The following is a 12187-nucleotide window of genomic DNA, read 5'->3' as shown; positions in this document are numbered from 1 at the left end:
GCTTTATAACCTTTACCAGACTGATAGATCTCAATTACTTTTGTTCTCATTTGTTCCTGAATTTCTTTGGATCTTGGCATGATGTCTAGCTTTTGAGGTGCTTTTGGTCTACTTCTCTGTGTCAGGTAGCTCCTATTTAAGTGATTTTTTGATTGAAACAGGTGTGGCAGTAATCAGGCCTGGGGGTGACTACAGAAATTGAACTCAGGTGTGATAAACCACAGTTAAGTTATTTTTTTAATAAGGCGAGCAATCACTTTTTCACACAGGGGCATGTAGATTTGAAGTTTTTTTTCTCCCTTAATAATGTAAACCTTTATTTAAAAACAGCATTTTGTGTTCAATTATGTTATCTTTGACTAATAGTTAACGGTTTTTGATGAGCAGAAACATTTAAGTGTGACAAACATGCAAAAGAATAAGAAATCAGGAGGGGCGCAAATAGTTTTTCACACCACTATATATATAAAGAGAGATGTGTAATTAGGGACATGCAGCCCATCAGCATATTAAAATAAAGGTCAGTTGTCTTAAATATAATTCTTTTATATAGAATAATTAGTACAGTTGTGAAACCTTGCATGTAGTTTAATTAACAGAACACAAATTGACATGTTTCACATATTTCTATGGCATACCATAGTCATACAAAGGACAATGTGCTGAAATAACAAAGGGCCTGGCCTCGCTTAATCAGCACCACTCTGTAGTACACTCATGGAAAATACCAACCACAAGTCTTGTGTGGGAAATAAATAACCAAAAATTTTAGGACTTGCACAAAAAAACCCTCCATACTCCTTTTGCCACCATGCCTCAAAAGCTTCTACTGCAGCAGCCTATAAATATCAAATGGGTTTTTAATATTTTAATATGGAAAGCAAATAAGACTAGCCTTATTTAAAAAAAAAAAAAAAAAAGCAGCTCTGGGCTTGTGAGATTTTGTTTATTTGTACAGTGGGTATAGGGAGGAATCACAACTTTTACAGTCTTAAAAATATAAAATGCAAAATAGAAGATTTTTCAGCCTTATCTTTAATTAATTCCATGGATATTCTGAAGGCACAGGCCAGGGCATCCTCAGCAACGAAACATTGTCGACTTAAATGGACAGATAAAGGAGTCTGGGCGCTGACTAGGACATGCAAGGATATTTATCTTTTTCTCTTTTAGTCACTGTATGGGCAATGTGCTGGTATGCTGGAAGGGTGAACATTCTCAACCTTCTGCCAGAGGGCAGCAGAACCTCCAAGATTTTTTCAGTATTTTGCTGAATCCATTGTCTCTTCTGACAAGTGCCATTTGCCCCAGACCCTACTAAAGAGAAACACTTTCCCCCCAATGGCCCGAAAGTTAGATTTGGTCTCAGCTTTTTCCACTTGGTCTTAAAACCTTGTTTAAAGGTTAAAAACCTACAAGTTGTTTATTGCAAAGCTTAATTGTAATTTTACAGGTGGCTTTTTGGAACCTGAATTCTTTGCAATAAAATCCTCCAACTCCTCTAAAGTTGTCCCTGGCCTCCAGGCAGCATTTTTCAACAATTTCTTCCTCACTCTGTCATCACCCTGACCCTGTCTCAATCAGGCTGTTCTTTTAGATAAGCCAGCAATCACATTGATGTGTTTTACTATGCTTCCAGGGTTAAAATAGTTTTAAAGGTTCTCTAAAAATGACCGTACCACCTATAGGAGATTTTAGTTTTTATTCTGAACTAACGCCTGGTGGAAGCATCTTACGTTGATGATTAATCAAGATAATTGGTATCACCTGATTAAGTTAAATCATTCTAAGGTGATGATTTTTATTAAACAAACCTGTTCTATTATTTTATTATATACATATATAATGGACGACTCCTTTAGTTACGAGGTTAACAAAGTCAGTTAGACTCATAGCCCATTCAGGTTTTATGAGTGAAGACATTCCATGAATGGAAGGTTACTATGTTTTTGGGGGGTTTTTTTCACCAAAGATAAGGGACGCTAAAATGCATCAGAGAAAGAAGTTCAGCTGCTCTGTTGTCAAGAGAGACAAGTAGCCTAAATAGCTAGCTGCCTTTCTTAAAAGACTGGCCACTGATCTGCTGCTATTTTCCTGGAAACCACCAGGAGAATAAATTCACATAATAGAAAACAACTACAGCCTACAAGATTCCAGATTTATTTATTTTTTAACAGTCGTAAGAATGCAGACACCATGTTTATGGATCCAAATATGTAAAATTGCAGCTATTGTGATAGAGTGTACTTCACTGCATTTCTTGAAACTCTTGTTAATCCTGGTAGTGTCAGTCTATTACATGCAGCCATTGCATTCTCAATTTTCCTAAAGCAAGTATTTCATGCAACAAAAAAAAACACTGTCACACACTGAGCTATTTGTCACTCACATTTGGCACGTCAGGAATGGTCACATGATCCAAGTCTCTGGAAAGGCCACTGCTGCTAGCCGCCTTTCTTAAAAGACTAGCTACTGAGCTGCTGCTATTTTCCTGGAAACCACCAGGAGAATAAATGCATATAACGTTCAATTAGGTTACCAACCAAACAGATAGATGCAATCACTCAAATTTCAGTTTTTGAAATTACAAGCAAGTTAAATTCTTCTTAGAAACATAGACACTGTATGAACCCAAACATTAAAAATTAACTCCCACAGCGAGCCACAGCCTCTGGAATGTAATAGTAAGTAAGTTTTACCGTAACCCTGATGCCTAAATGAGATGCTAAGACACTAATAAATATGACTGAAATATAAGTGACACTCTGGGTGAAACAGAAGCTCACCACTGGACTAGCACATCTGGAACTCGTCCTGGACGATGCTCTGGAGCTTGAGCCCAAACGACCACTATACTCTGACAACTAGGGGGATGTGAAAACACGAAAGCCTTTTATTAGCCAAAACTAAAAATAGTGCTGGCTAACTTGAGTTACAGTAAATGCAGCATTTTGGATTCAATGTTAATCTCCTTCAGAAATACATGCGAAAGCCATGGTTGCCATACAGAGAGACAGTCCCGAATTTTAACAATAAATCAGCTAAATTATGGTTCTGTGACAGTCTCTCTCTCTCACACACACACACACACACACACACACACACACACACACACACACACACACACTGGTATGGAACAAAACAGGCAATAGCAACAATAAGAAGGGCACAAAGTTTGTAGAAATCTGATTAAGGCACTCCCATATGCTTTTTAAACATCTAGTTCAAATGTATTCCCCTTAGCTGTTAAAATGTGCTGCACTCTTCTAACTACATTTTAGAGCACAGGCATGAGAATGTGTGTTCCCACACATTGGGCACCTTAACGCACATGGGTAGTGTCACCTGGTATAATAAATCAATGCTCCCATATTGAGATCTTATTCATAATGACTTCTATAGAGAATGTTGCTGATAATGTAAGGCTGATAAAAACCGATTAAAATGACATGTTGTCTTTAATTAAACAAGTGCTTCCAGTATACAACCTGGACAAAAAAGGTGCAATTTAGATTTAAATAAAGGACTAATTAACCTTTGATTGGATCTTACTATTAACTAATTCTTAACTAGTCTTTTTTACTCAGTTGCGTGTAAGAAGACATATACTGTGGTTGTGGAAAAGATGTTACTGTATTTCAGAAGAGACAAAGAGATTTTGGAAATTGAGGTAAGAATTGTACAACACATCACTGAAACCTGGGAAGGACAATGCTGTGTGCACTTCACAGAAAAACTGACTGATCAATGACAATACAAATAATGCTAAAGATGGTGAAACATTTTTCAAGTTTGTATTATTAAGGCAGGCTTGACTTAAATAGTCAGTATGTTTTCTGCCTTGAGAGATTCTCCAGAACTACGTAATACACCGAGTCTGGTTTTCAGGACAAGCAAGCCAAATTTTTTATTTAACTTTGAAAGGGACTTTAAAGAACTCCTAGGGTGTGAGCCTCTTTATATCTGCAACAAGAGATAAAGGGAAGTAAATAGTTTTACTGGAGACATGCAATAACAAATATAACACAATGGTATAAGGGGAATAACATAAAGCAATGTGCTGTTAAAGGAAACAAATCCACTTCAGGGTGGTAATTTAGACTCAAATCAGATCATATCTAACTTGCTGTGGATCATGTTCCTATAAAAGCATGCCCCTAAAAATCTTATTTCTTACAAGACATCAATTAGTTGTTTTGGACAGGAAGCATTATTAGTTTACAACCGAGAAAAAAAAACGAGCAGATCTCTTTCTTACAGTACGAGTACTGGAGCGAAGCGAGCTGCCGCAGAGACTGTTTTTATATAAAGATCCCTAATAAGCATGAAAGAAACATGGCAGAGAAAACAAAGAGAGAAAATACACAAATTCACATCAGCTGAGTTATGAAATGATTACCATTTATACATAATTTACACACCTTCATTCACACCTAATTTAGTGTGGCCAATCAATTCACTGAATTCACTATAGATGGTAAGCTAAGCTCAGGACTGAACTTTGGACCAGGGAGCTACCCCAAGAGTTCCCTTAAGTTTCTTCATGATAATGAAGTTCATAATGTTGCTTTTAATAGATATTGGTATTAGATTTACAAAGACCAAGACAATCCTTTATGATTCTGCTGGATTTTTCTAGAAATAACCCAAACACAATTGCATGAGAGGACACTTTCCTCTTTTGCAGAACAACTGCAAAAAAAAAACGTCTTAATAAAGTAAAGCTCGAAAAGCTGTGTTTTTCACAGTGGCCTGGTTGTTGACACCAGGACTGCCAGTATAATATTTGGACTGCCGGCCCAAATATTTAGACAGTGACACACGACTAACCCACACCATCACAATGGTTTTGAAAAGTAGTAATTAAAATAGGAAATAAAGTTTAGACTTTTAGGTTTAAATTCCCCATTATTTTACCATTTCTGTAGCAGCCTAACACAAGTCTGCCCTAAAGTGTTTCTATTAATGTGTTAGTTCCCAGCCATGACTGTAGCCTCCTATTAGATTTCTATTCATATATATTCATAACTTCTCATTTTTATATTATATCTGCAAGAAAAAAAAAGATCATCTTAGCCGCTGTAACTGAATCAAAAATTAAAATGTATAAATTATAGAAGTCCACATGCACAACAAAAATATAAAAGGGGGAAAATGCTCTGCATGCAACAACCAAAAACATTCAAACTGAAGAGTTTAAAGACAGGCATTTAATCTAATAACAGTCTTTCATGGTATTATGGGATAATTAAGGTTAAGCATTGGTGCTTAATTAAAGTATTATTAACTATTGAAACTGCGATATACAACACATGCTTTTAAAAATATGAATAAAACAAAGTCAGTGAAAAAAAGACAGTGTTAATTTTTTTTTAAATCACAATGTAAAGCCACTTACTTCTACACTCTAAAAGCCTTTTTTATTAGGGATGGGAATCACCGGTCACCAGCCGACATGACGTTTCCACAATATACGTATTTACTTACTGTATCTACTAATCTGTAAGTATTATGATCTTGTAACATCTTATAACAAATTTAAACCCAATCTGAGTTATTAAATGTAGTCTGTTCCTTATAACATTAGTTTTCTCACCTAAAAACAAACCGCAGCATTTAAACAATACAAACTAACTTCAAATACAAGAGTTTGACATTTAACTGAGCAACGTGCATCTCTGTCCTCTGTCGTCATTATTATCTCTAAACAAACTTAGCAAATATTTCACTCCCACCACACAAGATGAGAATGTTTAGGATGTATACAGTATTTTACTAAAATTGACTTTTTACCACCTCAAATGGCTCCAAAGTCTCAAAACTTAACTTGACATTTAGCATGCGGGTGCGTGAGATTTTTGACTAATTGGCTTGCTGTGATTTAAGGCTGGTGTAAGCATGCGTAATATGGAGATTTGAGACTAATTTACTCAAAGAGTTTGGAGAAAAACACAGATCTGAGACTTTTAACGCATACAATTGTTGATAATGTAAAAGTTAAAAAACATTAAGTGTTTCTTCTGTGCTCGGTACAGAATTGTTTATATCTGAGGCTGATCAGCCAATCACCGGTCATGACCAATCAAACGGAAAACCAGCCAACCAGACCATTTATCTCTATCATAAATCTATAAATAGAAAAATTGATGTAGAAATCAGTGAGGCGATACATAAATCATACAAAAGAAAAATAATCAATTCGCAAACTTATATATATATATATATATATATATATATATATATGATATACAGTAAGTATATACGTATATTGTGGAAACGTCATGTCGGCTGGTGACCGGTGATTCCCATCCAAAAATTTTTTTTTTTTTTTTTTTTACTTTCTACTCCCAAGCTTAGAGCATGGCTCACAGCAAATAATTTATAAAACTCAAACTGAGCCAAGGCTGCGTATCCCACCGGCAGTTGTGTTAACAGACCAAACACCACACAGTATGTTCTGTTAGCATTAGTTTTCGCCCAGTAAAGAAATTTTCTAAGTTGTGTTCATGCACCATGGAACACTCCCACAAAATGCATTTATTAAAAAAATAGCTCATGCTGAAAAAATTAATTAAATAATAATTTTATGTAATGTTTTATAGCATACAAAAAAAATCTTCCGGCATACGGTTAGTAGTGATACTAACCCGACTGGAAATTGTGCTGTAATCATTATCATAGCCATTACTCTGTTGGAGAAAAAAAAATAATGCCACAAAATAATATGCAAAATTAATGCTGTTTCCACCACAGAGAAAGGTAAAAAGTGCTAAGACTCTTGAGAAACAGTTTCTTCTGGGTTGTTTACATACAATATCTGAAGAGTGCTTCGACTTCTTTTTCTTCTTCTTTGCGCTCTTGTGAGAATTTAAATAAGATGTATGAGATAGCTACATGGGATTAATTGCAGGAAAAACAAGTAGAAATATATTAGAAAATTGGTAAACTGATGTTGAATCCAGGTTATACTGAAATTATTTTAACCCGATTTAATTTGTAAAGGTTTACTGAAAACCAACTAGAAAAGTTGCACATTGAGAGTCACAGCTTAAAATACAAGCATTGTAAAAAGAAGGTGCACTTGCTAATCGTTCCAATCACAATAAAAAAAAGAAAAAACACACACTAGAGATTCAAAAGGTAGTCATTTTTTTCCCAAAAAGCAAACCAACATTCAGAATTGAGGTGAATAAGTCAGCGCTTCCTTCTTCCACATTCATTGATTTAGCAGTAGAACTGTTCTGAAGAACTTACATAAATAAGAGCCACATCCTCAGAGAAACACTTGTTGCTGCTTATCAATTTGGCACTGGTTATAAGGATGTGTCCAAACTATCTGGAAATCACAATTCAACAGTAAAAATTTATTAAAAAATTAAGAGCTTTCTAGATGGTTGATCGTCTTTATAGGAGTGAGATGGAGATAGTTGGTCATTATCCACAGTGCCAAGTTTGGGGAAAAACAAAAACTACGCATCGCCACAAACACAACAGTCAAGCATTGTGGATGTTGGCGAGATGATTTGAGCTTGTTTTGCAGCCACAGACCCTACAAAACCTGCAGTCATTAAACAATGATAAACTCCACTTTATACCACACGTTTCATGCAACAGATGTGAGGTTATCTGACCAGCAGCTTAAGCAAGGCCAAAATTGTGTCATGAAACAGGACATTGACCCCAAACACGGCAGCAAACCAACATCAGAATGGCTAAAGGAGTGTTGGAATGGCCAAGTCAAAGTCCAGACCTCGACCCCATGCTGTGATGAAATCTTAAGAGAGCTGTGCATATGCCCTCAAAAAGTATTATACTGAAGCAATGTTGTAAATAGCACCAGAGTTTCCCCAAAATCAAGTGAGAGACTAAGACTCCTACGTACATAAAGTTTTAGCTTTCGAAATTACTGCTGCTGCAGGTGATCTAACTTAGTTTTAGGGTATTCATATTTTTCTCATCTATATCCTGAATGTTGACTTACTTTTTAAAAAATATGACTACATATTAAATTTTGTTGTGCCTTTTTTTGCGACAAGTTAGTAAGAACCATACATCTGTCTCATTCTACAACAAACCTCATTCTTTTTGAACATGCAACTGAAGAGACCATCACACCATAACACAGCAGTGCATTTATACTGCTTATAACATGCGTCTAGAGAATACCTAACTAATCATTTTTGTGTATTACTTGGCAAAAAAGTTTATTAAAAAAAATAATAAATCCCAGAATTGAGCCGTTTCATTGTAGCAGGTGTTTAAGAGCAGTGGAAGCAGTTTATTAGATTTATTGGTTGAGAACCAATAATTTACAGCAGATAGTCAGTTGTTACAAATAAGCCTTAAATACTCATTAACAATATAACATTTACTGCATATAATTCTTACCGCAGCCTCTGAATCCAAATCCAACTATACAGAAAAATGGGATGAGCAGCAGCATCACAAATAGCTTTTATCGCCAAAAATGCAACCACCTTACAAATCACATGTGCGCAAAATAAGGAAAATTCTCACTACTCAAATGCACATTTTTTAAACAAACAATCTGTTTACACACAATTCTAACTTGGGTGCGTTCAGTTCCTATAGTCGGACAGCATTTCCAGCAGGGCAACATGGCAATGCACACAGCCAATGAATGAAACACTTCGAAATGGAGTCTGTGCCATGTACTTGTGTTTACAAAAACAGACAAAGTTACCCACTCACCGGCACACTGCTCCTGTTACCCACAGACATACATTCTTCATCATCGGACACCTGCAAAGATACAAAGGGCAAAACAGAAAAAAGGTCACATTATGATTTTAGACGATTCTTATGCACTATTTTGTGGTTTTTGTATACAACATGGCTGTGCAGTGCAGGCTGAATAACAGCTTAATATTAATATGCACAAAGACCGTCAGGGTATATTAATCCAAAATTCTAATGCATGTTACTGTTCATGAACTAATATCCAAATTGAATACTTCTGGATGGGCAAATTTGTATTACGCATTAATGAACTTAACATTATCCATAATAATTATATAAATTATGATGTCTGTTCACCATGGTCCAACTTAGTTCTGTATGGTGAAAGGGAAAACAAATAATCAAAACCAGTCACCATGGCACTTTTAGCAAGAAAACGGATCTAATAATATTATTAATCTAAACACAACTTTGTCTCCTTAGTAATTGCTCCTAAGTTGTTGTAAAATTGCCTCTGAACCATCCGTGTTGTGCTTTGAGCCACAGCACTAACTAGCACAAGGCTAAATCCAAAATCCCTCTCTAATCAGTGAACAAGGGCACTACTTTGTGTGTAAACCAAGAGATTCTACACCCTGCATAGCGCACTAGCCTTCCATTTGACACTAATTGGGATTCAACCCCAGAACAGTCAGTTAGCCTTCTAATGTAAAAGGTTGAAATGTCAGTATTAGTTAACATGACTTGCACATCATTTTATGAAGTGTAAAGCACAGAATATTCCATAGAATCGTCTCATTTACAACAGAATGAGACACTAAATGCTAGCAAACGCCACCAAATCCAGAAAAAAATCAAACATTTGCACACTGCCTGAGGTAGCTTTAAATCACACTATGATAAAAAACTTTTGCAAAGTGTTAATCTTATTACCCTGATCTTATGAAATAAGTTGCAACACCCACTACAACATAATGCATATAAACATAATCTGCAGAACATCAGCTAGGTTACTCTTTTACCTGTGTGAAAATGCATTAGGTAATCCTGTAAGTAATCACCAGGTAATCTACTATACCTTATTCTTTTGGCTCCGAAATACACCTTGAACGTAAATTATGAATGAAAAATACATAGTAGTCTAATGTCAGTTAACGCTATTTCTGCCATCTGCTGTTGTGGCTGAGGTTGTATGTCTGCAAAAGGTCGATAAATGTATTGCTTTCAAACAAATCTTAGTTTGTGCTCGGGTAGTGTGGATTGCTTATTGTCCCCTGAAGTCTCCTGAAGGATTTGCCAGCCTGGTATGAGAAGAGTAACATAAAAAGGATGGAAAGCACAGGATTTGCAGATGAAAGCAAAGAAGAGAACACTATACCAACCGAAACATGTTTCTGTGAGTGGCGTGTATACTGCTCACTGTCCTCCTGTTGAGACCAAAAGAAAAAAAAAGTGTACAGGAAGAAACAGTAAAGAGGAAAAATGCAAGAAAATGCAAGGAGTAAAGCAGCACAATTCAACACATGCATTTGTTTTTCCTTTGTGACTTGCTAAAACAAGCATACATGGAGTCAGGTCAGAAAAACATTTTACTTTGTCAAAGATATTTTAAATTTACCACATTGTACTGCTGTTTAAACTAAATAATTATGAAGACAAAATGTAAACTCTAACTAAGGCTGGTTACAGTGAGATTGAATGAAAGGTGTAGGAACTATAGCACTGCTGTAAAGAGGGACCAAAAGTAACTGGACAAACTAACAGTCATAACTTAGCATTTTCAATATTTGGTTAAAACTTTGAGGCCAATGAAATGTCTGAAGACTGGGACACACAGACACCAAATGTTGTCTTATTTGGTGACACACTAAGTTCCAGCTTGTAACTGGGGCGTTTTGCCTTTAGTTGTGCAACTGTCCAGCTGCTTTTGGTCCATTAAATGGAGTGAAGGTCCAATATGTGGCAGATACCGAAGATAACAAGAAGTCTGTCAAAACCCAGATATGTATGTATACATTAACAAGAACTGCTAAAAAATATCAAGTGTCACATCTGCATTGTCCATTAACACATGATAATGAATGATTCCCCTTCTTAAACTTCCTTTCTTACTCCATGCAAAAACTGCTGGTACAAAAGGTCACTAATTTTCAAACTGGCTAAATGAAAAGAGCTCATGTTGCAGCCCTGTGAATGATAAACATATAACTATCTGAATAGATCTAATATTATAGTGCTGTATAATACAGTGTCAGAACCCAATTGCTATCTTTCTGTTGCATTAAATCTTCATCAAACCAGTATTTTTCTGAAAAAAACAAAAAACAAAACACAAATTCGTTTCTAGAGCTGCTCTGGACACAAAATCTGGTAATACCATCCACTGCTCAATGTCCCCCCATTTGTTGTCCAGGTTCTCCAGTCCATAGTATTTCTGAGAAAAGAGTGCACATGGCAATAAGTGGCAGAACACAAAGAAAAGAAAAATAAAGCTGAAATAGAGAAATATGCCTGTGACATGGAAAACGGAAATAATCATAACAAAAAAAAAAAAAAAAAAACCTTCCTTTAACCCTGTGGGGTTTTTTTTTGTAATCAAAACAAAACATTTGCATGTTTTTCTCGTGCTTGGTGGGTTTCCTCCGGGTACTCCGGTTTCCTCCCACAGTCCAAAGACCTGCAGGTTAGGCTAATTGGCGTTCCCAAATTGCCCGTAGTGTGTGAATGAGTGTGTCAGTATGTTTGTGTGTGTGTGCCCTGCGATGGATTGGCACCTGTCCAGGGTGTACCCCGCCTCGTTCCCTAAGCTCTAACCCCCTGCGACCCTGAATACAGGATAAAGCGTTATAGAAGATGAGCAGGTGAGTGGAAGTTAAGTCTTTATCTATCACATTACTGCACAGTAAAATTCTTTATTCTTCGCATATCCCAGCTTCTTGTTAATATGCAGGGGTCAGAACGCGTGGTCAGCCATTAGGGTTAAGCGACAACCAGGTGGAGCTGCGGCTCAAACCGCCAACCATCTAATCAGTAATTCAGAGTCTTAACACATTGAGCCACCACTACCCAACATAATTTTTTTTTTTTTTCTTTTAGGGACATTTTTATTGTTTGTGGTTCTTATTAATGCTGATAAATAAAAACACAAAATTTAAGGTGTTGGGTGTGCGTTTCACAGGACTGCATGTGTGGCATTTATATGGCATGCACAGTTAAACTGTACAGATATCAAAATCACACTAAGATGCACTAAGACTCCAGATTTATTGGCACCTTCAATTTGTAATATTTTAAACATTAAAATGTATTTATATATAAATACATGCACTGGGTTAGACCACTTTTGCTTTCACACATTCAACAAGGTGCTCTAAACATTCCTTAGAGATTTTGGTCCATATTGACATGACGGCTGCGGGTTTTTGATCAGTTGGTACCAAGAGGCCCAAAAAAATCTGCCAAGAAAATCTCCTTCACATCATTACAC

The 12187-nt window shown here is 36.2% G+C and overlaps 1 protein-coding gene across 9 annotated transcripts in view; it reads right to left on the bottom strand.

The window, feature by feature from the left end:
• LOC128523710 (centromere-associated protein E-like) overlaps positions 1 to 12187 on the bottom strand; it is a 45606-nt gene that overhangs the window by 17419 nt on the left and 16000 nt on the right. For 3 of the 9 annotated variants that reach the window (XM_053495796.1, XM_053495797.1, XM_053495800.1), the window contains exons 3-9: positions 8713 to 8763; positions 8389 to 8412; positions 6813 to 6890; positions 6648 to 6689; positions 4259 to 4315; positions 2787 to 2864; positions 2390 to 2491 (exon numbers count right to left, since the gene is read on the bottom strand). In XM_053495796.1, coding sequence (XP_053351771.1) covers positions 2390 to 2491; positions 2787 to 2864; positions 4259 to 4315; positions 6648 to 6689; positions 6813 to 6890; positions 8389 to 8412; positions 8713 to 8763 — 432 coding nt within the window. Of the gene's footprint in view, positions 1 to 2389; positions 2492 to 2786; positions 2865 to 4258; positions 4316 to 6647; positions 6690 to 6812; positions 6891 to 8388; positions 8413 to 8712; positions 8764 to 10082; positions 10128 to 11077; positions 11135 to 12187 lie in introns of all 9 variants that reach the window. The other 6 variants (XM_053495803.1, XM_053495804.1, XM_053495805.1 and 3 more) reach the window with 5 other exon arrangements.

This window comes from Clarias gariepinus, chromosome 5 (assembly GCF_024256425.1).
Source record: "Clarias gariepinus isolate MV-2021 ecotype Netherlands chromosome 5, CGAR_prim_01v2, whole genome shotgun sequence".
Lineage (NCBI taxonomy): Eukaryota > Metazoa > Chordata > Actinopteri > Siluriformes > Clariidae > Clarias > Clarias gariepinus.
Note: the sequence above shows the minus strand (reverse complement) of the source record. Positions and strands in the feature narration are given on the sequence as shown.